General features: G+C 39.8%; 1 protein-coding gene across 3 annotated transcripts; it reads right to left on the reverse strand.

The window, feature by feature from the left end:
• Positions 1-5760: 5760 nt before the first annotated feature.
• Positions 5761-20378, reverse strand: ptger2a (prostaglandin E receptor 2a (subtype EP2)). 3 transcript variants are annotated; one of them, XM_035677668.1, is made up of 4 exons: positions 20221-20378; positions 19573-19805; positions 17692-18611; positions 5761-9055 (listed from the first exon to the last, which is right to left on the reverse strand). In XM_035677668.1, exons 3-4 carry the CDS (start codon positions 18514-18516, stop codon positions 8765-8767), a joined length of 1116 nt encoding a protein of 371 aa, XP_035533561.1. In that variant the 5' UTR covers positions 18517-18611; positions 19573-19805; positions 20221-20378; the 3' UTR covers positions 5761-8764. The 3 variants fall into 3 exon arrangements, with proteins under 3 accessions (XP_035533561.1, XP_035533560.1, XP_035533562.1); XM_035677667.1 differs by having other exon boundaries at positions 8765-9055; positions 19573-19761; XM_035677669.1 differs by lacking the exon at positions 19573-19805 and having other exon boundaries at positions 8765-9055.
• Between the last annotated feature and the right edge of the window lie 5498 nt (positions 20379-25876).

Below are 25876 nucleotides of genomic sequence, written 5' to 3' on the forward strand. Positions count from 1 at the left end.
TTTTGAAAAGTTCGATGTGTGTTACAAAAATTATCCATAAATTAAAAAGAAATATGTGTTTCAATAATATAGAAATTTCCTCAGGTAAAGTTGCTGCATTATTTGTTATTGATGAAAAAAAAAATTTGTGGTTGTAGCTTTTGGATACATATAGCAAAATATACTAATAGAGCCTGTTTCAAGGATCTTCTTGATGGAGGACAAATGAGGTGGCTTCAATTATATTTAATCCACCCTTATTAACAGGCAGTTTTTTCATGTCTTTTGCTCAAAGAAGACATTTACGTTATGTCTGCTGTCTACTTAACTAGAAAGCTCCCTAGTTCGATATTATGTCTGATTGGCCTGATTCTTGGGCTCTCAAGTTTGTGGTTTCAAATATCCTAATAATGGGACTGGATGCGATTTCCTTGAGAAAAGCCTTGAGGACAAAATGAAGCAGTTGTTAAAAGCGACTTACCAAAAAGAATGTTAATTTTCAAATGGAAAGCTAAAGTCGGGATGGAAAAGCAGAGCAACAAAGGAGTTTTAACCCTTTTTGGCACAGACCTGACTTTCCCATGGGTTTTGTTGGCTTAACTTTGTTGTGACTGACAAAATTGCATTTTAAAGAGAATCATCCAATTGTTAAAAATGTGCTTTGGAGACCATAAAACCTTTTAAATAAGTTTTCCGAGCAAACACAGAGCAGACACATTACATCTGCCCCTGTCCTGGAAATGTGCTCTTGAACATTTGCAGTACTATAAAAACATAAAATAACCTTTTTTTTCCCAAAATGTCAAAAATTATAGCTTAATATTAGCACTCAGCAATTACTCATTAACACAGTTCTTTGCTTCTCAATCACAGTAATGGGTTATTAATAATAATGGGATTTCTATAAATAGAAATCTATATTTGCACCTAACCTTAACTGACAAAATTAACAAGTCTTACCCTTATTTACAGAAGCAGCTTACAGGATCACAAGCTTAAAACTGGGATTCTTCCCCCACAGTAAACTCAGTTAACCACTGTGCTTACATGCTCACTTCCTCAAAGGCTGTACTTTCCTGTGTGCATCATGATCTGGTGACCTTGCTCAAAAGTTGCTTTTCTAACCTTTGATATGCTGTTAACCTCCAGATCATCAGCTGATGGCTGCAGAGAGAAGATAAGCACAACTATTTTGTCATAGATGCTCAGTCCTGGTTGACCTAAAGTTACAAGCTTATACAAGAAACTATGGTACAACATTTATATTAATTTGCCGTATTTGATTTATTTGATGATAGCAGATTCAGATAGCAGGTCTTTCTCAGAACTAGAGAGGATTGAAGAGGGCGTATGTTACTGGAAAATATTCATCAACAACTTGTTTGTGTGTGTGTGAGCAGTTAACCAACACATTTCAGTTTGACTAATGCAGAAAAAGATTAGGCTTTAATGTTTTATGACTAATTGCACGTTGGCTTACATTTCACTTGCTCTGACCGCAACGTATTCAGTTCATTTACTTGAAAAGATCAGAAGAAAGCACATAAACATACGCTGCAATGCTGATGACACCATGCTTTATATCATGTTAAAATATAATGACAGTGGTTCTTTAAAGATTTTAGCATTGTCCTTTGATCCTTAAATGCAGGGTGGCAAGAAATCAAATGCAAAAGACTAATATAAGATAATTTGGCTTGATCATCTGGCTGGAGCTCCAAAACAAATCCTTAAAACATTAAAAACACAGCGTTATGATTTTGATTTTCACATTCAACAAATGCTCTGCTGTGCAAGCCAGCTCCCTTCTGCTGAAAGTCATAGCCACAATCAAGCCATTTCTCATATTCTCAGATGTGGAAAAAGTCTCATCTGGATTGTTGTAATTTCCTGTGTTAATTGCTCCTATTCAGCTTGCCTGCAGCTGGTTAATAATGATGCTGCTACACAGTGTTCAAAAGGGGGTCATCACATTTCTCCTGGTCTTCTTTTCACTGCAATGCTCCCACTTCACTGTAAAATTACAAATTATATTCTTCGTTTAAGCTTTGAATGGTTTTGTACCTTGATACATTTTAGTTTTACTCCTTAGAGTAATAGTGTATGACAAGTGGGACCAGAATCTAACGTTATTCTTGACTTTTTTCTCATAATATTTTGACGTTACTCTCTGAATATTTTGGCCCAGGGGTCAAAGGGGTCGTAAACATCCATTTTAATATTTCATAAATCATCAGGGTTAGCCAATAATGTGGTGCTGGAATCAGCAAAGTAATCTGCACACTCTCAAATACAAACTCAACACACACGTCAGCTTCTTCCTTCCTCTGACCTAATCAAAACACAAGAAGACAAGAGATTATCCAATTAAATAGACAGGGTTAATTAATCAACTAATCAATTATATTGCATAAATTCACTTAAGGCTGATGTGTTCCAGATGTCTGGTTGGTCAGTTTGATGTAATTGTTTATTGGCGGGACATTAATTGACACAAAGCAAGCATGATACAGAATTACGGGTAATTATAGGGGGAAATTTTTGTCTAAATGACTTGTGCTTTTTCTTTTGAGTCTGACTTTCAATACTTTGCACCTGTTATCCCACAATGGCCACAGTTTGTAGATGGTGTGAGCTTAATAAGGAGGTCACTGGATATTATTACCCAGAGTCTGATCAGCTAGTATCGCTGTTCAGTGTGAGACCAGCAGTCAGAACATGTCTGTGAAGTCATATCTCATGGCTCATTGTAAAAATGTAGGTTGTATTTGTTAATTCATAACTTTCTTGAAGACATATTACAGTTGAATTGTGGGATCTTTTCTACTTCCTAACTTTTCCTATGATTTGCTTCTCTTAGAAAATATATAGACCATTAATGTTAATTAATATATGGAGCATATAATGATTACTTTGTGTTAATGTGAATTGGTATACTTTACCTCCAATGTTCAGCTGTAGTGGTACTGTAAATAAGTAAATGTATCAGCACACAAAACTCTTCAAAGCATTTGTGTACCTCACTTTCTGACAGCGACAAATTACATGTTGCTAAAAGTTGATTAACATATGTTTAATCTGCTGACATTGCTTCTCCTCTACCTACCTGCTCAACTAACGAGAGGTTACGTAACATCAAAGTGCCATAAAGTGGTATCGGAGTAGTTTTTTGATAACAATTATCAGACCCAATACTGGTATTGGTGCATCCCTAATTATCGCCTGTTAAAGTTGTTTATTTACACAGTGGTCAGACATAGAGTCATGTTTATGTCCATTATGGCGAATTTAAGTCCAATATTCTCTCCCATTTTTGCTCTGTTGTTGGACTTCACCAACTTCTGAGTAAATATGTGTCTCTTCAGCTGCTAAATGATCCACTGTGGTCACCAGCTGGTCACTAACTGTAATCACTACGAATGACTGCTCTACACTCAGTATAGTTATTTGGTCTGTAGACTTTTTTTACTGCAGACACTTTGGCCTTTCCTAGCAGGACAAACACTGACACAATTGATTTGCACAGGAAATAATAGTGCAGCTTTCTATGCAACAACCCTCACAGCTTGTCCCTATCAATCAGTGGGAGGAGAGACAGGATGACTTTTACAGGGAAAGAGTGTGTGGGCTGAAGTAAATACTAATCTTCACTGTGGTAATCGTTGCTTATGTTTTTTCATCAAACTAGAAGACAGATGCTTTTCTAGAGAGTTTAATATCACATACATTCACGTGCTAATAACAGTTTTAATACGTTAGTTCATACTGCAGTACAATGATCAGGCACTGGGTGGTCCATCTCTAATAACTAATAAATATGCACATGCAGACACTCGCAGTTTCATGCACTAACACACACTCTCACTGATAGACTGTTCACACCAGTGCCTGATGCCAAGGGGCTCTTAGTTTGGAGAGACAGATGAAAAGAAAGAAGGGGCGAGCGAGATAGATTCATTTGCTGAATGGACTGAAAGAGAGATGGTCATATAAATGGGTTGTGGCATTTAACGTCTCCAATCCTGAATCATAACTCTTGATCCATTAGATTACCTCACATTCACTGGCTAATGGTGGGAGGAGAGGAGAGAAGGGAAATGTTACAAGAAGAGGAGAGGAAGGAACAGAGTGAGAACATGTCATGAAATTAGATGGTGAAAAGATTTTCTGGTGGTTGGTGTGGTCACCTCTCAGCCCACAGGATAAGATGACTTGATTGTGAAAACAAAACACAAGACCTCTTTCAAATAATCATCCCACCCAGACAAAGTAAGACTCATGTAGGGGTGTAAAGCAAAACTGCTACTTCTGTTAATTAATATCCCAAAAAATACAGGCTATGTATTTAGATTTATACCAGAAGGGTGTAGGGACTTCAAAATAGGTTTTTTCATTTTAGTGTTACACTGAGTTAGGAGATTAGTGGCTCATAAAATATACTAAATAATATTTAATTGAATAATAGAATATTTGAACCTCAGCTTAAAAAACAAACCAAAATAAATGTCAATATAAAGCTGTGTAACTAGCAGAAGTTAATAGTGGAAATGTTAACAACAGAAAAAAACAGTCAGAATTGCATTATTGTGTAATTTTCCTTTTAAAAGGAAGCTGTGCATGAAATGGGTGGAGGTGCAGATAAAAATAAAGTTGGTCTGAGATGTGAAAAGCTGAAAAGCCATTTTTTAAATGCACTTCTGAGACAATCCCTAAGTTTAGCCCACGTGTTTCCCATCCACTGTAATGCCGAGCAAGGTACAGGGCTTCAAAATCAGATCATCAGATAACAATAACACCTGTGCAACACTGGGCACAAATCTGATGAGGTTACGAGAATGAATCTCGCTGGATGTCTGCATATTGAACTTTAAATGTCTGCATATTGAACTACCTCTTAAAAACAGGCTGCAGGTTAAACACACACCCTGCAGCCTGTTTTTTAGTTAGTCCGTCTGATATCAGTTCCTGTTCTTATTGTACAGAGAGCAATCACCTGTCTGAATCACGCTGCTGATCGTAAGAGGACGTCATGTCTGTGGGCTCTGATTTGGTGAGTTATGACTCAGAAGAAGTCGTGCGACGTCTGTGGCAAGTTGCTTCAGTACTGCAGAAATTCAGATGTATTTGTCTGCTTAACCAATGGCAGTTTGCAAAACAGTTGACTTAATAGTGAAGTCCATCATTGTCAATCATTCACCTATTGTTTCTTATATCAATATCTATATTAAAGCTAACATTTAATGGGATCTATTGGCAGAAATGCAGTATAATATATCATAGGTGTGTTTTTTACTTGGTGTATAATCACGACCCCATGTAGAGCCAGTGTTGGATTTGTCCGTTCTGGGCTGCGGTAGAAACATGGCATAGTTTCTCCTTCACACTTGGAAGGGAAGGGTGAAGTGAGGGAGTTACAGAACAACAAAAACAAAACAAGTGAGCTGGCTCATTAAAATCATGAGACACTTCTTGACTTCCTGTTGATTTACTGTCAAAAGCCCACATGGGTTCATGTAGTTATTGCTGGCACCAAACACACTGGCCTGCTTGGGTTAAACCACAGAAACATTGCGCGACGCAAACACAACACAAACAAGAAGCATGTGTCCGAGTGATGTGTAGGGGAAATTCCTCAAGTCAAACATATAGCAACTGAAACACACACACACACGTCTAATTGAAAGATTCAACTATATTCTCCACATCTGAAACCCATCCACAAACTGTGTGTGTGTGTGTGTGTGTGTGTGTGTGCATTTGTGGAGGAAAAGGGTTAGAAAGCAGGTCGGACAGTATATGTAGTGGATGAGATGTTTATTTACACAAGACATAAAACACACACATACACACTTGTGTGCTCAGTGCATTGAGTTTCATCTACAGTACTTTATAATTACAGAGTACAAGACATCCAGGTAGGTAACATTCTTGTTCGACATCATTACATTTCAGTGCTGTCACTCTTTCACACACACATACACATACGCACAGACAGACACACACACACACACACTAGCATGCACATCACACACAAGCTTGAACCAATTGTAGGCACATGGACACAACCATGTAAGCCTTGCATATTTGCAATATGCAATAATACATACGCACTCTCACAAAAACGCAACAGAGAAAGACACTGGCACATACACACACACACAAACACACACACACACACACATACAGAAAAGTAAAACTCACACAACATCCACAGGAAGCAGTAAGTCAGTGTTGTAAACTTGATGCCAAGCTCAGAACCAACAACAGACCAGCAGAGGCAATAAACTGTAGTTCTCACAACACAATAGATAAACAACGTCAGTGCTCTGTCACACACACACACACAGGCTTACAGCCCAAAAGTTTACATTTTCTGGTATCCTCTTAAAATGACACATAGTTGAGAACTTGTAGTTTTGTTTACACACATTTTACACACTCAAGGGCCGAAATCTTCTCTCCTACTGTTGGATAACCCGAGTGACTACACAGTGTTTTCCTATTTCGAGAGCATTATTACCCGGAGACCCCACAAAATTCTGTGATAGCTTATTTTCTTGCCAGGAACGGGAAACCTGTGTTAGTTAATGTGATTCATTTTAAAGGAAGGGAAGCTGTAATAGTTGCAATTCCCCACGGTGTCGTATAATGTAACCCAGTATGAATCCAACTATGTGTAACTTTTACCAGTATGCAAATTAAAAAAAAACTAAGTGGGAAAAACTGCCCTGGTTTTTCCAGGAATCTGAAAAGGTCATCGGACTTCATCGGCACGCAAGTTAGAACTGACATTGTTGGGTGGCAGATCTCATAACACATGAACTGTATAGGCTAACTGCAGACTGACTAATGGAGTCTATTGCAGAGGGAGACTTTTTTATTGGTGGAGCTGAAAGCAAACCTGCATCTTCAGGGTTTGCTTTAGTTGGCAGCTGAACTTTCAGCATGAGGATCTCATTAGAGACTGTAATCATGACGTTTTCCACCTGGTCTATGAGTAATTAAGTGGATGTCCTCTGTCCCTTATGAATGGTGGTCCTCTGGAAAGACACACGTTGAATAAGAATAACATTTTAAAGATGTTCCCAAGTAAAACTAATACAGTACAAATGGCACTTTAGTCGTAAAATGAAGGGCTTTCATAGTTTCCAAATAACGTTCAGGCAATGCAAGGGCAATAGTTCTGTCCCAAAATGACTGCAGACTATGATACATTTTAGATTGTTTATTGTATAAATAATATTACATTTTTGAAAAATAGATTATTATTCTATTAAATAATTAAGACTTTTATTTTTAACAGCATTTTCCCCAAAATTTCTTCTAATGATTCCAATACAACCAAACAGTTAAAGGTACCCTGTGGACCTTCTGACAATGTTTTTTGCGTGGATCACTATTTTTGTTTGATCGTCCATGTAACAATCGTATGCTATCATTCATTTAGTATTTCATAAACCAGATTCTGCAAGAATATTTGCTCTCTGCTGTTATTTATATAAGAAGCGCAAATTTTCAAGTCAAAAAGTAACTGCAGTCTCATATAAAGAACGTTTTATAAAACATTATTATATAATATTATATGCAGAATACTGTGTCAGTATAAGTATATAAGTATAAATGGAATATTGTCACTACAATCAACATAACCTTTGGTTTGTGTTTATCATGCCACTCCCTAAGTGAAGTTTTGACTAGCTCGTCCACCAGAAAGTCTCTCCAGGCCTGTCGCCCTTTGACCTTTCCAGCAGGAATCTGGTAGGAGTGTGAGGGTGAAAGGTTACCAAAGCGGACCAGAGGTTAAGTTCAGGGGTTAGGAAGCTCAGAGGTGATAAGATACTATTCTCAATATAATGGCCTATAATTGTGTTCAAAAGCTGCAAATATCAAATACTTGAGGCCTCACTTACACTTGTAGAAACATGTCTGCTGTCTAGATTATATCTAGGTATGTTACAGTGACCTCATTCTAAAATGCATCACTTTACTGCTTTCATGTGGCAACGCTTCCTCTGGCAGTCTGAGACCTTCAACATGTATGTACCCCACCAAACTACCTTCTTACATCTACCCATTTGAATCTGAATGTGCGTACTTTTAGTAGGCGCACCATTCAGTTCATGAGTGATATGGGCACCATGTAGGATTTTCTTCGGCTGTGCTCTAAACAATTACATGTATATGCCATGTAATACATGCATGTATGTGACATCTCACCGTTTCCAGGCCAAGAAGCAACTGTTTGGAAAGCAGAATTTGAATCAGAGAAGGCTGTACAGCAAACGTTAGTTACCTCTTCCTTCACTGTTTATGAATCGAAAGCTAATCCCATTTTAGACACTTTGATAGATGAATGTCTTCAGTATGTCTCATGTCCTTTGTTCCAGACCATCACAGAACCTGCATGAAGTCTTTCTTTCTTTTGCCAGCTCCCATCAGCAGCCTTTTTTTATTTAATCGATTAATTGGCATAAAATATAAGCAGCGGAGGAGGCAAAATGTTGAGTTTTTACATTTAAAATATAAAGCTCAAAAGTCATTATGCATTTGGCATGGATGAAGTGGAGGGAAACTTCCTGCGAATGGTGAGTGGTGGCCATCAGCTGATAAAACTGGTGTGTTTATCAGTGAAACAGAAAGGGCCATTATCTACTGGAAACACCCATGAAATAGATAAGAAACTCCACCCACGGCACACAAAAGCTCTCCACTCTTGTGATCACTAACCGTGATCCAATCCTGTGTCCAACAAATATAAACATCAAAGAACAAAATACTGTTTTGGTCATAGAGTTTCCACGGAATGAAAATGCTCGATGTACTCCAGCGTTGGGCGAGACAGTTCGAGGTTAGCCGGAGGATTCTCTTTGGCCAGCGATGTCTTAAAAATTGAACCCCTGGAGATTTCCAGAGAGGCCCGGCAGACAGAGCCCCAGCAAAAGTGCAACACGCTGGGGGAGAGGAGGATGAAGACCCAGGGGTCGATGATGGAGTTAACAGAGATAAAGCGGAGGGCAATTAGGTCCAGATGGTGAGACTCCGTTTCATTCCATATAGAGTTGATGTAGACCCGGATCTGAGAGATGGAGAAGAGGCAGGGAGAGATAAAAAAGAGATTGTGTGTTGAATTAGCTGGCAAGGTATAATCACTCCATCACTTCCATCCATGACCGACACGCAGACAGCCGTGCCACATCCTAGATAACATCCTGGTTTAAATCCAATACTAACAGATCAACCTGGACCAGTTAATGAGAGTACTGGGACAGCCTCTCATGGGGAATGACAATAGAAATTAAAGCCATGTATCTGTTAAAATGCCAAGCTGATACTCATCGTATATGTTTAACTTCCTGCAAATTTTTAGCTCGATAGCTAACGAGCTAACGGCAGCTAACACTGCAGTAAGCAGTTTTTTGCAGCTACTTTAAGGACAAGTAAGGATATCTGTCCATTAGGAAAGACTGTAGCATTAGATCCCAGAGAGTTGAGGCAGAGACGACCACTTTACCAACATTACCAGAGTCCTGACTGCTAGTTTAAAGGCTCAGTTTCTACAATATGGGACCTTTTAAATTATTGGTTTGCTGACCGATGTTTTGTTATGACAACGTACTGTATGTAATTCCATTGTTGAGGACGGGCTGTCATCCAAATACATGAAAGAGGAAGAGGGACGTTTCAGAAACCAATGACCTTTTGTTTCTGATCCTGCCAGTTCAGCAATTTAGTAAGCCACCCCATACAGAAAACTGTTGTCAACTCTGAATGAGTACACACATTGGAATATAAAGATAGACACTGGGTCTGTTTTTTAGATCACACAATATTTAAGTTTTAGTTTAGCCATGATACCTCTCTCTGTTTGTCCCCCAAACACACAAATAAGCCGGGATGTTGAGTTAAAAATGTACAGAGAGGGAGGAAGAAAGAAAAGAGAGCACACCAGAGAGAGAGGGGGCGAGCATAAAAACAAAACTTAACAGAAAGCGTGACTTTATTTGGTCTGCATTTCATCGTCGGCACTTAATTAAAGCAAGTCTTTAGACACAGGAGCTGTTTCAGCTGCATTTTTTTGTTGTCCGTCTTGCGTCCGTCTGACAAGACAGATTCGCTCTAATTTAAAGCAGTGCAGCTGTTTACACAGGTGGTGCTGAAGTTTTACTCAGGCTATATGCACATACATGTATCCTGAAGCAGCATATTTTTACGCTTTAAGTCTAATTGATTTTATTTAACCAATGCATATTGCTATTGTATTATTGCCTACTGAAAAGCTGCTCTTTTTGTCAGATAGCAATGTTTTCTCTCTGCACCCTAGATTACCATCAATGTGCTGAATAGCGGGTAAAAATGGCGGGCAAAATGGCAAAAATTGTCTCCAAGGGAACATGCCAATTACAGCATCTCCAAACCAGAAAGACAGACATCACATCAGTGTGTACTTCAGTTATTAGTCTAAATGTGTGTTTTCTCACATTAACTAGAGACACTTCGGGATGCTGACCAAAAAAGCACACTCCCTATTTTCATCCTCTTCCATGCAGAAGCACCATCACCAATCCCAGCACACACAGGATGTTTGCAGAGAACAGAGTAATGTTCTAATTCAAAGAGGATATTGGAATTGACTCTGTAATTTTGTTTGCTTTTCAGAATGATTGTGGAGGCAAACACAAGCAGCCTATAAAATCACTGAGAATGTGAACATGTGTGTATTTTGTGGTTTTAGGAGAGGCTGAGAGACAGATGTTGAAATATAATGGCCAAGCCAAATGGAGATTCCCATGCTGAGATCCAGCTAATTGATTTACATACAAAGATACACAGATAATGAAAGAATTTTATGCCTTTATCTGACTGGACAGTGGGTGGAGAGGGGAAAGGGCCGCACGTTGGAATCGAACCTGGGCTGCTGCGATGAAGACTCCAGGCCTGCATGGGGCACCCCGCCTTATCTCAGTTTTGACCAAATAGGGTAACGTTTTAAATCTTGGCAATAAATCACCACCTCCCTTTACGCATATTCCTATGACTGGTAGTTTTCTGAATCTCTGATCAATAACTGCTGTATTAGGTATTAGGAAAAGGTCTTTGACCTTTTCAAATGAACACTGTTTTTATTAGCACCATTGAGGCCAAGAATAAGCAGCTGATTTCGCTTATTAGTTCCTCGTTTGTGGTTAAAGTGTGGCAAAGTAAAGCAGTAAACTCCCTGGGCTTATGGCCACAAGGTTGGGAACCAGCATTTTAATACAATCCATGGAAGCTATGACGAGTTCACAGGGTTAGAAATTCCTGCTACTTCTCTCTCTGAGGGTCAAAAAGGAACAATATCCAGTTAAATGTGATGTGGAAAGGGACCTCACAATAGGCTGTAAAGTCAGTCTTTCGAGACAACACGGTCTCTCTTTCACTGCGTCCTGTGATATTGTTCATTCTTTTTTACTTTCTACCTTCATCCCACCCCCACCCCTTCTTCTCTTACTGTTTTATCACCGTCTCGCTCCAAATACTCTTTCCTCTCTCTTCTATTATAAAGTTTTTCTTTTTCGATAAAGTGACTCAGGTTTGACCCTAAAAGCACCAGATTTCCTAAGATGACTATGGTTGTGGCAAGTTGCAACATTGTCATGGCAGTCTCGTTAGGCCAATTTCCTGTTGCTCAGTCACACAACCCAGTAGCTGGATAGCTGCCATGAAGACTAGCTGGTTATTTCTTTGAGTAGATCTTCCCAACCAACTCCACAGCTGCAAATGGCAGTTAAGAGTCTTGCTTGAGGGAACATCAGCATCTGTTCATGTTGACGGGTGAGAAAGCTCTTAAATACTCGTTTTTTTCAAGCAGGGGAATGGTAATTGTTACATAACTCATTCAGGGAAGCTTATATCACTAGAACAACAAAATCTGCGTGCAGTTCAAAAATAAAAAAGATGTAAAAGCTCAAACAACTTTGGAATGAGTGATGAAGGAGGTGTTTTTTTTTTTAACTGAAGGACTTCATGCTTATTCCAATATCATTTTAAACTAAACCACATGTGGTCATTACTGTGATTAGTGACAGGCCTTGCCATGTGTCTGAGACAAAAACAGAGTAGGCGAGGGCTTGTGTGTGCGTGTCGAGGCAGATTTTTTTTTTTACGTCCAGGCACAGCCGTGAAATCCTACTCACACTGTGAGCCAATTTTCTTCTTCTCTCTCAGCACCAACGGGCTGCGCAATAAAAGTGTTAATGTGAAGTGTCTGCAAGGGGTTGATGCTCAGAGAACAAAACGCCATCGTCTGATCAACAAATGTTTGTTGTTGCGTTGACCATCTGTGTGCTAATCTTCTTTATTTGATCGTCAATGTGAGAAACTATTCAAAATATCTCATTTCAAAGATGCATGCTTGTCTTTTCTCACGTGTCTTCACCTGGTGAGGTTCAACTTGAACAATTTATCGACTTAAGTGAAAAAATATCCCCAAAATGTATGTATTTGGAACAACAGCACCATTCAAATCCCATTGCTCTATTATTTAATTAATTCATGTTTTCAGTCTTTACTACTCTATGTCTACCTCTCCATCAATGTCTCTCTTCCTGTGTCTGTTGTCTGGCCTTTTCAATTTTTAATGCAATCACAGAAAACCGGAGGCACAGGGCACACACACACAAACACATCATCAGCACACAGTTTCATCCCACAGAAAAATGCAATATGATCCGTGTGTGCCTGTGTGTGATAGCCTGACCTCAGACTGTGGTATCACATTACTGGCTGGACACCCACCAGTGTTTATATACGGCGCAAGATGAATTATGCATTTGTATTATTGTTTAGCCTTTGAATGTGTAGTTTTGGTAAAGCGTGCAACCACAAAGCGGATATAAAACATCTTTCAAATCTCTAATACAGAGTTACTGTTGCTACGCTTGTCTAACTTCCCATTCTGCCACTGCATGTATGAAGTTTATAATATATAATGTAAAGTTCTAAAAGTTTTTTAAACATATTTAAAGTTTATAACTAAGCAATACATTTGACTGTAGTAACACTAAGTCAGGTAACGAGCTTCGGTAGGGTTGCTGTATCATAAACTTTATTCCAATACAAAAAAGGACAGACCTGCTAATGTGGTTAGCTAATTATGCTAGGTTATTATTGTTGGCAGTGAGCTAGCTAGCCAATCATGCTCGCTTGCTGCTTACGTAAGAAGAAGCTTAATTAATTGATTATAATGTGTGTTTTTGATTTTGGAAAGAATCTTTGCACAACAAGTATCTACTGCTGCCTCAAGGAAAACCCTTTTTGCAAACACACATTAGCGTGTGTTCATGGTTCAATGGTTTATTTACTCATGGTAACTCCAGTAATGCCATCTCAAAAACATCTCATTCATCAGCTTACCACACTTTCTGTAGCCATCAGAGTCTATACAGCAGCACCTCCCTTTTGTCTATGCAACAGCTCACAGCTTTATCCACATCCACAACGCAGCAAATGTCTCAAATTACAGACATCTCTTCTATAAAAATATCTTCTTAGAGGCCACTGAGGTCCTATATAATGCTCTGCTCAGGCACCAGAACTCATTATGGACGGACCACCAGCTAAACACTGCAAATGCCATCAGTGGATACGACATTTTTATCTTCATTTAGATGTTAAAGAAAGGAATGGGAAAGGAAATTGAATGCAAGGATGGCTGTGTCTTCAAAATGAGAGACCAACCCTCCCCTCGGCACAATCACTAAGTGCGCGCTTTGAATGAAATAGGGTAAAAGGTTTTCTTCATCTTCCTGCAGGGCAACAAATGGGAATGTCTACCAATAAGTTAATGTGGCCATTCTGCAGAAATATGAGGAGAGGAGAGACGAATGCGACAGCCACAGGTAAGTGATTCACTAGTATGTATGACACAGAACTCCCATTACAAGAAGAATTCATCATATACGGCTGACATCAATGTTATGATGACCTCTGCCTGCAGTGGTGAAAGGTCTGGTGGCTGTCACTGGATATCTGATAAAGGTACGACAGGCTAATAGCTGGACACAACAGACATGATGATGCAGATAGACAGCCTAATGAACAAAACGGCTAATGCACTGACTGTAATCTGTGGGTGGAACGAACCTTTTCTATGCTGACAAAGTTTCAAATAATAAAACTAAAGAAGAAGAACCCAATTTCTACTTGACATGGACTCAAATGGATGTTATAAAAATATATATCAGCATGTAAGTGTAACTCTTGGTTAATAATCCAGAAAATGCACAGTGATATTGATTATTACTTTTTAAAGTCAAACTGAGCTGTGAATTCTCTACAAACTATAGTAAAACTGCAGATGTTATGTGTATATTTTAATTTAAATTTTAAAAGGGGATAAAATGTCTCAATCTGAAGCAATGTGTATGCTTCAACTCTCTTGAGTGGGCGTTTCCCATGGCAGCGGTTGACTGACATTTGAAGGCTGGTGTTGCTAGGAGACATGCATTTTTCCATAGCATTGGCTGTCACTCCCCTTGGCAACATTAAATATTTGGGAGAACACGTCAAGGTATTACGTTTGTATTGGACTTGTAAAGTGGACACTCAGAAGTGGATGTAACACAAGTCAACACAAACACTGAAGATATATATACTGATATATTGTAGGCCTTCCGTCGGAGGTTGAGTTTGAGAGGTGAGAGTATCTGCTGGAGTGTAATTTGTTTTTCTCTCTTTCAATCGCCCCTCCTCCTCACCCGCTGCTTCCTTTCTGTCTTTCCTTGTCTAACCTCACTGTACTCGAGTTATCTATTTCATCACCAACCTGATGAGGCAGTGAAGACGGCCAATGACGGATGCTGATACCAGTGACCTTTACCTGCCTACAGTCATATACCGCCGGTACACAGTACACAGTGGAAGGCAGTTTAATAAATCATCACATTTAAATAGACACAAATAATGTGATGCTTCTCAAATGATCACTTTATGACAAGTTTACTGTAAACGCCCTGTGGATATGCCTGTTTTCCAAGGCAGTAGTGGCTTTAATGTTGAGTTAATTACATCGTAAAGTACCACTGACCCTGATATACATACAACAGACAGTATCTGATTATGCTACTTAGATTTAAATGACTTTCAGGGGTTTTGTGAACCCATTTTAATCCTCATGTAATCCCTTCTGTGATACAGACCGTGCCCCCTTCATATACAGTTTTTTTATTTTTATTTTGCAGCTTTAGCTTTAACTTTAGTCGAGTACAGGCAATATATAAAGCAAAGTACGCTCGATGTACTTGGATCTAAATGGCTGCTATTCAAGCAGACTCGACGTAGTGTGAACACAGAGCTCATACAATTGCTTCTGTCTTCATGGGGTCTGTCACTGTGATGTGGTGGATGCTGTTAAATTAACTATGCGGCAGAATTGTCGTTGCAGAGACGAAGACTGCAGCAGCGCACAATATGGCACATTGGCCCATTACTGTCTACTGCAATAAAGTGCACAGCATCATATACTGCCGGGAAAGTTATTGATTTTCCATTTGAAATCCGGAGTGATACTTTGAGACCTGAGGTGGTTACAAACAGATTGCCCTGGGGCCCCACTGAGACGGCGTTATGGCTAATAGTTTGGATAATGAGCCATTTGGGTTAAATTTGTACTCTGATTCATCCATCCATACTGTAATCTGAAATATGTCAAAGTTGACTGAAATGACATCTTTAAAGTTTTGTGCCAGCTAATCAGAATCTTGTCTTATATATTTATCTTATATATTTATCTTTAATTTTGCGGTCAGTGCATGGTAACCAACAGCAACCAAGACGAAGTAGCTTGTCCCGGCTGCTGCTAGCATTTGTTATCGCTTTATACATCCCTTGTGTGTAATTCATTAATGTACAGGACACAATGTTGTTCTGCTGCGATGGGGTCGATCCCATTAAAACATTATGTCCGTCGTGATAAATGATTATTAGGTCCATCTCCCAATTCAATCACAGACCTTTTGTTGTTGCTAGAATTGCGACCAAATGTACAATTACAGCTTCTTATCTTCTCATTATGGTATCTGTCCAAATTACTTCCTAAAGACACAATTAAGGCTCAGTTCCATTTAGTGCAGAGCCTTTCCAGCGAGCCAGCATGCACAGTATTAGCACTCTGGCTCTGTTTGACCTGAAAATTTACCGTACGATTTCATGTCAAAATGGCTGCTGTGAAAAAGGTCTATGACACAGTTTACTCTATGTAAATCTGTTTGCATGTTGGGTTTTCCATTGGACTGTGAACTCTTATCTTTCACCATAATTATAAAAAGGTATAATCTGAACACTGCCTTGCAAAAGATATTGAGACTAGAGCAGAAATGATTAGTAGATTTATTGATTAATTCACCTGCAACTATTTGGATTATTGAATAATCATTTCAGATATTGTTTAAACTAAAATACTAAAAATGTTCTGGATCCAGCTTCTCAAATGTGTTTGATTTGTTGCTTGTCTTTGTCATTAAAACAGTTAATTAAATATTTTTGGGTTCTGGACTGTTGGTCAGACAAAATAAGCTATTTGCAGTAAGAAATTGGGCTCTGGTAAATTATAAAAGGGGTTACACTTTTATAGACAAAAGCTGCAGCCGTAATTGAGACTTTTAGTTCCATGCAGAGCACATTCTCTCAAACTAAAATCTAAATTGTCGACATGTGTGTTAATGTATGGAATAACATAATTTGCACAATTTAAAGCTAATAATAGTTTCCTTTGAAACACTTCTGCCATCTTCCCTGCTAATGATGCTAACATAGCTCCCTTAACTGCCTCCACTACAATGATTGTAGTGATTCTACACAACAATCAGCATATTCTTAATCAAACCCCAGAGAAATGGCACCTTAAAATAGTGATTTATATTTTCCTTCAAACGCACAGAACTGAAAAAAGTAAAGAATATATATGCATTTCGGAATAAGCCGACGCTAAGACAATTAAAGTACTTTTACAAGACACTGTACATCTGCCAGACCACTGAAATGATATCTATACATCTCATATTTATACCTTCTTATCTGATGAGTCAGACGTGCTGTAAATGAAGTGTTTCCTCTCTACATCTTATTATCATAACGGTTTATTGTGTTATTTATAAAAAGCTGCATGCTCACAACATGCCACAAGTTCCGAGTTACCCACAGATGCGCATCAGATCGCACGTATTGTGTCTGCGCGAGAGAACATCTTGATATATCTGTGGTTGGCAGGCATGTAGCTTATAACCACAGAGCCGTTTTAACTTTGACATGCTGTTTTTTTCCTGGTCGTAATGGCTGCATAGTGTCACCCAACTACTGACTTACTGACTTTGTGAGTAACATCCTACCTTAGCACCTCGTTGCTCAATGAAAGCACTAATTGTTCATGACCCGATCACATTGTCTTCCCCATCTGTCAATACTTATATTGACCTAAATGTTGATCAAATATGTATCTGACACGTTGAAATAAGAGCTGTTTACTTGTTAGTTGATCCAGAACCAGCCTTTTGTGCTTAGGATTAACAGATTTTGGGTAGCGGTGGTGAGGGTGGATGGAGCTTTATAATCAACTTAACCTCAACTAAGTCAGTATTACAGAGTGAATTCACCTCAAAGTCAAAGGTCAACTGGCAACAATGTGTGTGTATTTTTTCATGTATCATCTAAAACATGTGTTATGTGCCGTCATCTTACCACCAGGGGCATCGTGCAGATGATGAAGATGATGGTCATGAAGACCAGCAGGATAAGATGCTCCACCTCCTCAGCCATGGACATATGCCTTCGTTCGCTGTTGGATCTTGCGGGCCCCGTGACTGAGCCGCCGTTCCTCCTCCGCCGTTGGTACATCTTGAACAGCTGGTACACCACAAAGCCGTTGCACGCCACGATCGCCAGCACCAGCACCAGCATGACGGAGGCGTACAGGTTGGCGTAGGCCCGGTCCTCCTTTCCAACTGGGTTCATGTCAATGAAGCACCATGTGCCGGGGCAGTATTGTACATACATACCAAATCCCACAAAAGGGAGGAGACAGAATAGCGTACATAACAAAAACACCAGCGGGATTGTGATGTAGGCACATTTCTTGGTGACGTGTCGGCTGTACAGGTAGGGGTAGCCGATGGCGAAGCCTCTCTCTAGGGCCATGGTGAAGAGCAGCGACATGGTGGCCAGGCTGAAGAAGGTCATGCTGACGCCAAAGTACTTACACACACTGTGATTTTCAGACATCCCCTTCAAGGTGGTGTTAGTGTAGTACGACAGCTGCACCAATGGACTGACAAAGCACGTGCCTGCCAGGTCCGTGACCACCAGCGACGTGATGAGGACCTGAAACAACGAACGCCGCCCCATGCCCCCGTTCCTTGTGTCTCTACGCCGCCGGATTTCCAGGATCACCAGGGCAGCCACGTTGCCAAGGATGCCCAAGGCGAACATGATGGCGCTGATCAACGGGCTCTCGGCGGGGTTGATTTGCAATATGGTGTGGCACTTGTCGTCTTTTTGATCCGACATGGCTGAAAAATGGCTGGTTTTAATTAGAAAATATGTCTCTGCTTCCGAAAAAAAAGTGTCAAAAATGTGTCCTCAAGAAGTTGTCTGCAGCCATCCTGGTTAGACAGAAAGGATGAAAGAATATGTGTGAGATTTAGAGTGTCATTGATTAGTATTGATAACATATTTAAACATATCAGGTAAAAAAAAGTCCAACATTTGCTGATTCCAGCTTCTCAAATGTGAGAATTTTATGCTTTTCTTTATCATATTTGATAATAAACTTTGGGTTTTGGTCAAATCAAACAATAATACATCACCTTGAGCTGTCACAAAGCCATTGATTCACTGTTTTCTGGAATTTTAATCACCTCAAACAATTGAGAAAACAAAATGAAACTCTTTACTTGCAGCCGATTAGTGCGATTATCAGAGTTTTAGAAGAGAAACATTTGAGCAGCTCAATCATTTTAATATTTGTTGGGAGATTTTAATGCCTTGAACCAAATTTAAGGCCAATTTGCAAACCAGAGTCATCCAAAGACCTTTGAGTCTGACTGTAGGGAAGGCTGTAAAGGAGTAATACGTTCCAGCATTTTCACCACTACACTAACTGGCCCAAACATTTGTGTACTCACTCACTGCCTTGAGGAGATCCTGAATCATTTGTAAAGGATAGTAAACATCCTTCTTTCCTACTGTCAGACACTGTTTTGACTGAATGTCAACACTTTTGAGTATACATGCCACTTTAATTTCATGTTTTCAAGTCTTTGTCTAACTTTAGTGACCCAACACGTACACAGAAAGGAGAAGAACAGCTTTTTTCTCTCATGAAAATACACAGTTTGCATTAAAAAGCCAGGGCTTGAACTCTGCTCCAGTTTATTCCCCTTCTGTCTCACCACACATCAGCTGACAAGTTCACAAAACTGCCATCCAAGTTTTAACGCCGAACTTCCTGCTCAGATTCCCTCTGTGAGTGTGTTCTTTATTTAGTAAATAAAGGCAGACTCAATATTACACATCTCTTCCACTTGTATGACTTCACTTTCACTGGGTGTGTAACTGACTCACCTACTTGCCCTGTCCAATGCTCGACGTGCCCACCCCGTGATGCCTGTTTGAAGTTAAGGGCTCCAGAGGTCCCTGAATCCGCGAGAAAAGCCCCTGACAACTGTGAAAAGGTGCGTGCCCCTAAGCGCGGACCAGCGCTCTGACAGATGTGTCCAGGTGTTGCGTCCGCGGAGCGCTCTGCTGTGGAGTCTGAACGCAGATTTTGTGTCACTTGCGATATACGCTGGATAATACTGTAAAATCAGACACGTGAGAAGATTAATTGCTTTAAAAAATGACACGGTTTCTTTGATTGTAGGCACAGAACACAACTTCAGTCTATTAATCCAGTCAGGTCTACTGTTTATGAAACGTGTACCGCACACAGCGTGCCGACTGACAGCAGGAACTAGTTAAAGTTCGAATTTATTTGGTGAAAACAAGCTGCTGCATTTATTTAATTTGTGCCGAATTGAAGAGAAATTACAAACATACAACATGACTCCAGACTAGCTCTGGCAGCATCGTTTTCTTAAAACAGAAAGGACCATTTGACACTTTTTCTCCATGAAGTTTTGCTTTAAAGTCGCCCCGAAAGAGAAAGACAGCGCGAGGCAACCAGTGTCACATCCGCGTGGATCCATAATGAATAATAATGAAGTTTTTCACCTCTTGTCGCAACTTGCTCCCCGCAGCGTGGACCTTTTTATCCGTGTTTCACCGTCCAGCACAGTGAGAGAAATCCGTCCCGACTGCAGCGGCTCTGGTTGTAAAAGGTGAGGTGTGGAGAGGTCGAGGCGCGCGGCACTGTGATGAGGCGGGCATGAATGGATCCCGGGTACAAGGACTACTGATGCGGTGACGTCACTGGGAGGGGGTGGGTACACCCCCACCCAGTTTTTCAAACAGGCTGGAGCTAGCTGAACAGCCACGCGCCTCACCTTCAAAAGCTACCAGAAAATCCCATTCAGTTCAATGTGGAGCTGGAAATGCTCCTGGGTGCACCGAGCCTGCAGCAACCTGTCTGTCAGTATAGGGAATTATGTATTAATATTTGATATTTCATTGTATATAATGTGTTGGAAAACTCGCTTTAAATTACATACATACCTCATTTTTTGCAATTTTGCATTGACAAAACAATTATTTTAACCATAGTTTAAATTGAATTTTATTTTGGTTAAGATTTGGATAGTAAAACAGCCACAAAAGCAGGCTCATGCCACTACAGGAAACTGGGGGGGGGTTGTTTGTTTTTTGTTTTTTCGTTGCTAGATAACAGTGTGTTCATCCAAGATCCAAATCACTGACAATTAATTTTCCAAACAATTAATCAACTAATTGTCTCAGCATTTATGTAATTATTTTGCACAGTAATCCATACAAACAAAGACTGATGATTTTGACATTAACAGAAATACAAATTGTCACTGTGTGTTAATGGATCATTCAGAGGATCACCTCGGCCATGAATTGTGCAGCACACACACAAAGTGACGGTTACAGTGAGGGAGACAATTTGCATAGCATGAAAGAAAAAAAGTCTCTTTTCAGTCACTGAATCGATGTTTCACGGCGCTGTGTTGAAGTCCTGGCCTGCAAATAATGTGGCTCCAAAAATAAACAGAGGAAAACCATCATAATGTAGAAACTGCTTTCTCTGTGTAATGTGATATTTTGGGGAATATCTTGCAGCCATCTGTGTGCGTGGGTGGCTGGACATATGTTTGTGTGAGTCCTCCCCCAATGACTCCAACACCAAAACATTTAAAGTATCCCAGCGTGAAAGATGTGTGTTTGGTTTCCTGCGTGTTGTTCAGTGTGGAGATTGTATGTTCTCCTGGGTTTCCTCCCTGGATCTGAGACCTTGATTTCCCATCGGGTTGAACATGAGTGTTTCTATCTGTGGACGTCATGAACTGGTGGCATATCCGGCGTGTCTTGTTGCCTTCAACCCCATCTCGTTCCCCTCTGACCCTAAGACGGTAGACGATGAATCAATGAATGAATAATAAATTACCGGAACAATTTGCCATGTGCCAGGCTTTTTAAACATGTTTTAAGGTGGATACGGATGATTTTGTGCAGCGAGATTGAGACATAAAGGAACAAAATAGCTTTCAAATATTCCATAATGCATTCAAATTTTATTCTAATCACACTTTTTCACCCATTTTAGGAGAAGATTAAATGCCAAACAGGATGCTGAAAGCCCTGAAACGACAGCACTTGAGTGCTTTTATTCGGGGCCCATTAACGGGTTCTTAATTGTGACATATTGGCGCTTACCCTGCTTCCTCCCTCACTCCGTCTCTCTCCTCTTCTCCTCTCCAGAAGGACCTCGGGAGCTTTAATATTGGTGGAGTGCTTCAGCTGATGAAGTGTTGTGACGCTGTGGCGTGAGTAAGCAAACATTTTACAACCTGACGAGTTCTGAGGGTTCCTTTTAGTTTTCACAGCACTCATCAAACACAGGATGCACTTCCTGCCTCTATACTTCTTTTTATCTTTGTCTATCTGTTGTTTCTCTTTTTTTCTGTCTTTGTCTTTGCATTCTCTCCGTTCATTTCTGTCTGTCTGTCTCCTTTTACCCTCTTACCCACTCTATTTATGTTTCCTCACGCAGCAGAGGCCTCTTTTACCTTGTCCTCTGCCCTTAGTGACGCCAAAATGCCTTTCCTCCCCTTCCTCTCTTCTCTCATTTGTTTGCCTTTTCTCTTTCTTTCTTTTCTGTTCCCTTCCTTTTCCTTTTGTCCTTTAATTTCCTATCTTTTCTTTTCCTTTGCTTTGTCCTTCCTTTAAATTCCTGCTATTTGCTTTCTTTTCCCTTTCTTTCCTTTCTTTCCTTTGTCCTTCCTTTAATTTCCTGTTATCTGATTTATTTTCCCTTTGTTCTATCTGTTGTTTCCCTTCCTTTCTTTCATCTCCTTTTTTCCTTTGTTTTCCTTTTTTCCTTTGTCTTTTCTTTAATTTCCCGTCATTCCCCTCCTTTCCTCTCCCTTGCTTCCACGTTCTTTAACCTAATTTCCTTCCTTTCCCCTTTCTTCCAGTTCTTTTTTCCATCCTTTCTTTCCATTGTCTTTCCTTTACCCTCCTCTCCTCTCCTCTCCCTTTCCTCTCCTTTCCTTTCCTTTCCTTTCCTTTCCTCTCCCTTGCTTCACCTTTCTTTCCCTTAATTTCCTGTCTTCCCTTTCCTCTTGTTTCCTTTCCCTTCCCACTAGCACAATGTCAGACAGCCAGTGTGTTTGGAGGAGCAATTGTTTCCATGATTTCCAATGGGTGACTTTATCGTAGATTAGAGCATTATTACAACATATATCCGTTATCAATAGAGAGTTCGACCTTTACCTTAATAGTTTAAACAACCAATCTAATGGCAAAATCAATGGGATGAAGTCTCTGCTGAGAGTTTTTTGAACCACCACACATCTCAAGCAGTGATCCTCACTGTGTGTCGTGCTCTTTTTTTAGAAGCAATTCAGCTATTGATTCAATGATTCTTAATCCCACAAATGCACTCGTTCCCCACTCCGCGGAGCTTCATTTCTTCGCTCACACCTGTATGTCAACACGTAATGACACTCAATGTGTGCTGTTGTGTGTGTCGTGTGTTGTTGTGTGGTGTGTGTTTGTGTTTGTGCTCCGGCCTGCTAATGGTCCCTGTCTGAATCATTGATGAGTTCATTGATTCTGGTGAATATCTGATGTCACAAATGTAAGCAGTCAGTCAGTCAGCAGCCTGTAATTACACACTGCAAGACTGGAAAACATCCCCAGAGAAGAGAAGTCCAAATGTAAACATGTAATCAGGTTACATTAGGGGTCTTTGGGTATTCTGCCTGAATGTAATACAGATTTAAATCATTTCATACACAGCAGACTGCAGACTATCACATATATTTTCACACATACAAAGTAAAACATACATTATAGTTCTCACACACTAAATCAATTAAATAAAATCTACTTTGTTGCCATGCTCTGTGTGGTTTATTATCTCAGCCTTGCCTCTGCCTCCACCTACAGGCTGCTCTAGGTAACTACAACTTTAACTGATATAACAGGATTGATCGATCAACTTGAAGGCATTTTTCTGTTACAGTGCCTTGCTTTAGAAAAAACAATAAAATCTAAACATCTTTTTTAATCAAACTCTTTCTGATATATAGTCCAAAGTATTACACATAGCATTCATTTATTATTGTGTTATAGATTTAATTCAAAATTGACTTGTTTTTATTTTACTGACAGTAGCTCTTAAAGACAAAGTAAAAACACATTATTTGGATTTTTCAAGACTGAAATCTCTTATTTATACATTAAATGGAAACTGTATCCTGTTTCCTTCAGCTATCTCTACAACTCCACTGATCTCCACCTGTACCAAATTCAGTGGATTGGACGTGATTAAGAAGAGGCACACCCCTGTTTTCTATAAGGTCTGCAATCAACTTGTATTAAAGCACAGGGTTTAAACTCTTTCGTATTGCCTTAAATGTTCCCAAGAGCTCAGTGGGCTCCCTCATTGTGAACCACAGAGACCCAGTAACCGGGCAGGAAGAGCAGGAACCCAGCAGCCACTGTAACAGAGCCTCTGCACAGAAACAGGAAGGAGAACCTGCTACAGGGAACTCAGAGATTTCTCCATAAATCGTAGCCTTTTGTAGAGAGAAGTCTCACCAGAGTGAAAGGCAAATGACGACACGCCTTGAGTTTACCACAGGGAACCCAAAGGACGATCCTCTGGTGTGATGAGACAAATATTCCAACTCTGGTGTAATCCAGGTACTGCTCATCACCTGGAGTGGTAGCCTTGAATGGTCCTGCCAAAACCTGAACTCCGGCAAACATCTAAGGACTGAAAGATGGCAGCTCCACAGCTCACTGATCCAATCTGATGAGCCTGAGAGGATCTGCCAGGAGGAATGAAGAACACACATAGAAGGATCCACAGATGTGAAATGTGTCTTTGTTTCTGTTTAATGAATTACCAAAATGACGTTTTTAGATTAACACCATAAAGTGTGAAAAATGTGAAGGTGTAAATACTTCCCAGACACTTTATATATGATTTAATGCTCAGCAAGGCCTGTACTAGAGACATCTGGGCTTTATGCCCTCAGTCTGGTCTTCAAGTGAAACACATGCTCAGCTGGACTGACACCATTTGACTGACGTGGTTCAAACCCATTCCTCTGGGTCATCCTGTCTGCGTGTGTGGGATAATTGACTCACTGCATTGACCTTTAAAGTTGTACACAGTTCAAACAGGGCTGCAACTAACAATTGTTCTCATTACAGATTAAACACGTCCTCTCAGTACAGTACCAGTACAGTACAGATCACGGGACCTCTCTCTCTCCCCCCCTGGCAGTCAGTACCTCATTCCAGATGTTTGGATCTGGCTCCTCGTCCTCCAGAGACTGAGCCTTCCCTCTTATCTCAATCTGTCTGAGTTGTGTGCTTCAGTATCGCCTCTTGTGTGTTTGTGCAGTCTGTCCTCTGTCCAGGTCTCCACAGTGGAGTTCCGGTCCGGTCTCGACATCCTCCCGCATTATATTCTTCCTTTATGCTGACAGTCCACCTACCGAATATTGTCATCCTGATTTTTCACATCCATATTTTCCTATTTATTCTGTGCACACAGTATCTAGTGCATGTCTGTCCATGCTGGAAGAGGGATCCCTCCTCTGTTGCTCTTCCTGAGGTTTCTTTTTTCCCTGTTAGCAGGTTTTTGGGGAGATTTTACAGCCCTTTGGGGAAAATTTATGTTATTTTTGGGCAGTATAAATAAAATGTCTTGACTTATTCTATAAAATGTTCTGGTTTGTCTGTCCAACAGTCCAAACACCAAAGATATATTATTTACAATCATACTAAGTAGAGGAAAGCAGCATATCATCATGTTAAAGAAGCTGAAAGTAGACCTCGATAAATCTCTGAAATTATTTAGATGCAAATCATTTTTTTAATTGATTGACTAATAGTTTCATATCCAATATCAGGGAGTACACTGTACATGCTGTATGCTGCAATGTGCTAGTACAGCCACTAGATGGTGCACAAGGTTAAGTATTTTAAGGTTGCATCCCTGGCCTTCAATTAGTGAATAACTTAGTAAAAAATACATTACATTTAAATAAAAATAAACATATATTGTAAATTGTATGATTGAAGTGGATTCGAAAGAAAAAATACCGAGAAATACTATTTAATGCTAAAGTTTTGTCTCCTTATATTTAAACAATTTACTGCAGATATTAATCTTTAGACTTAGGGAACATTATATAGTTTGTTTTAAGAATAAATATATATATATATAGTC

The sequence above is a fragment of the Morone saxatilis genome, unplaced genomic scaffold (genome assembly GCF_004916995.1).
Source record: "Morone saxatilis isolate NCDOM2014 unplaced genomic scaffold, NCSU_SB_2.0 Contig6, whole genome shotgun sequence".
In the NCBI taxonomy this organism is placed as follows: domain Eukaryota; kingdom Metazoa; phylum Chordata; class Actinopteri; family Moronidae; genus Morone; species Morone saxatilis.

Excerpts from the sequence above, each read along its gene's own strand:
- ptger2a (XM_035677668.1), bottom strand. The coding sequence starts at position 18,516 with ATGTCGGATCAAAAAGACGACAAGTGCCACACCATATTGCAAATCAAC. Across the intron at positions 9,056-17,691 it reads TCTGCACGATGCCCCTGGTG|ATCCGGGTCTACATCAACTC; the intron begins GTAAGATGACGG and ends TCCATCTCTCAG.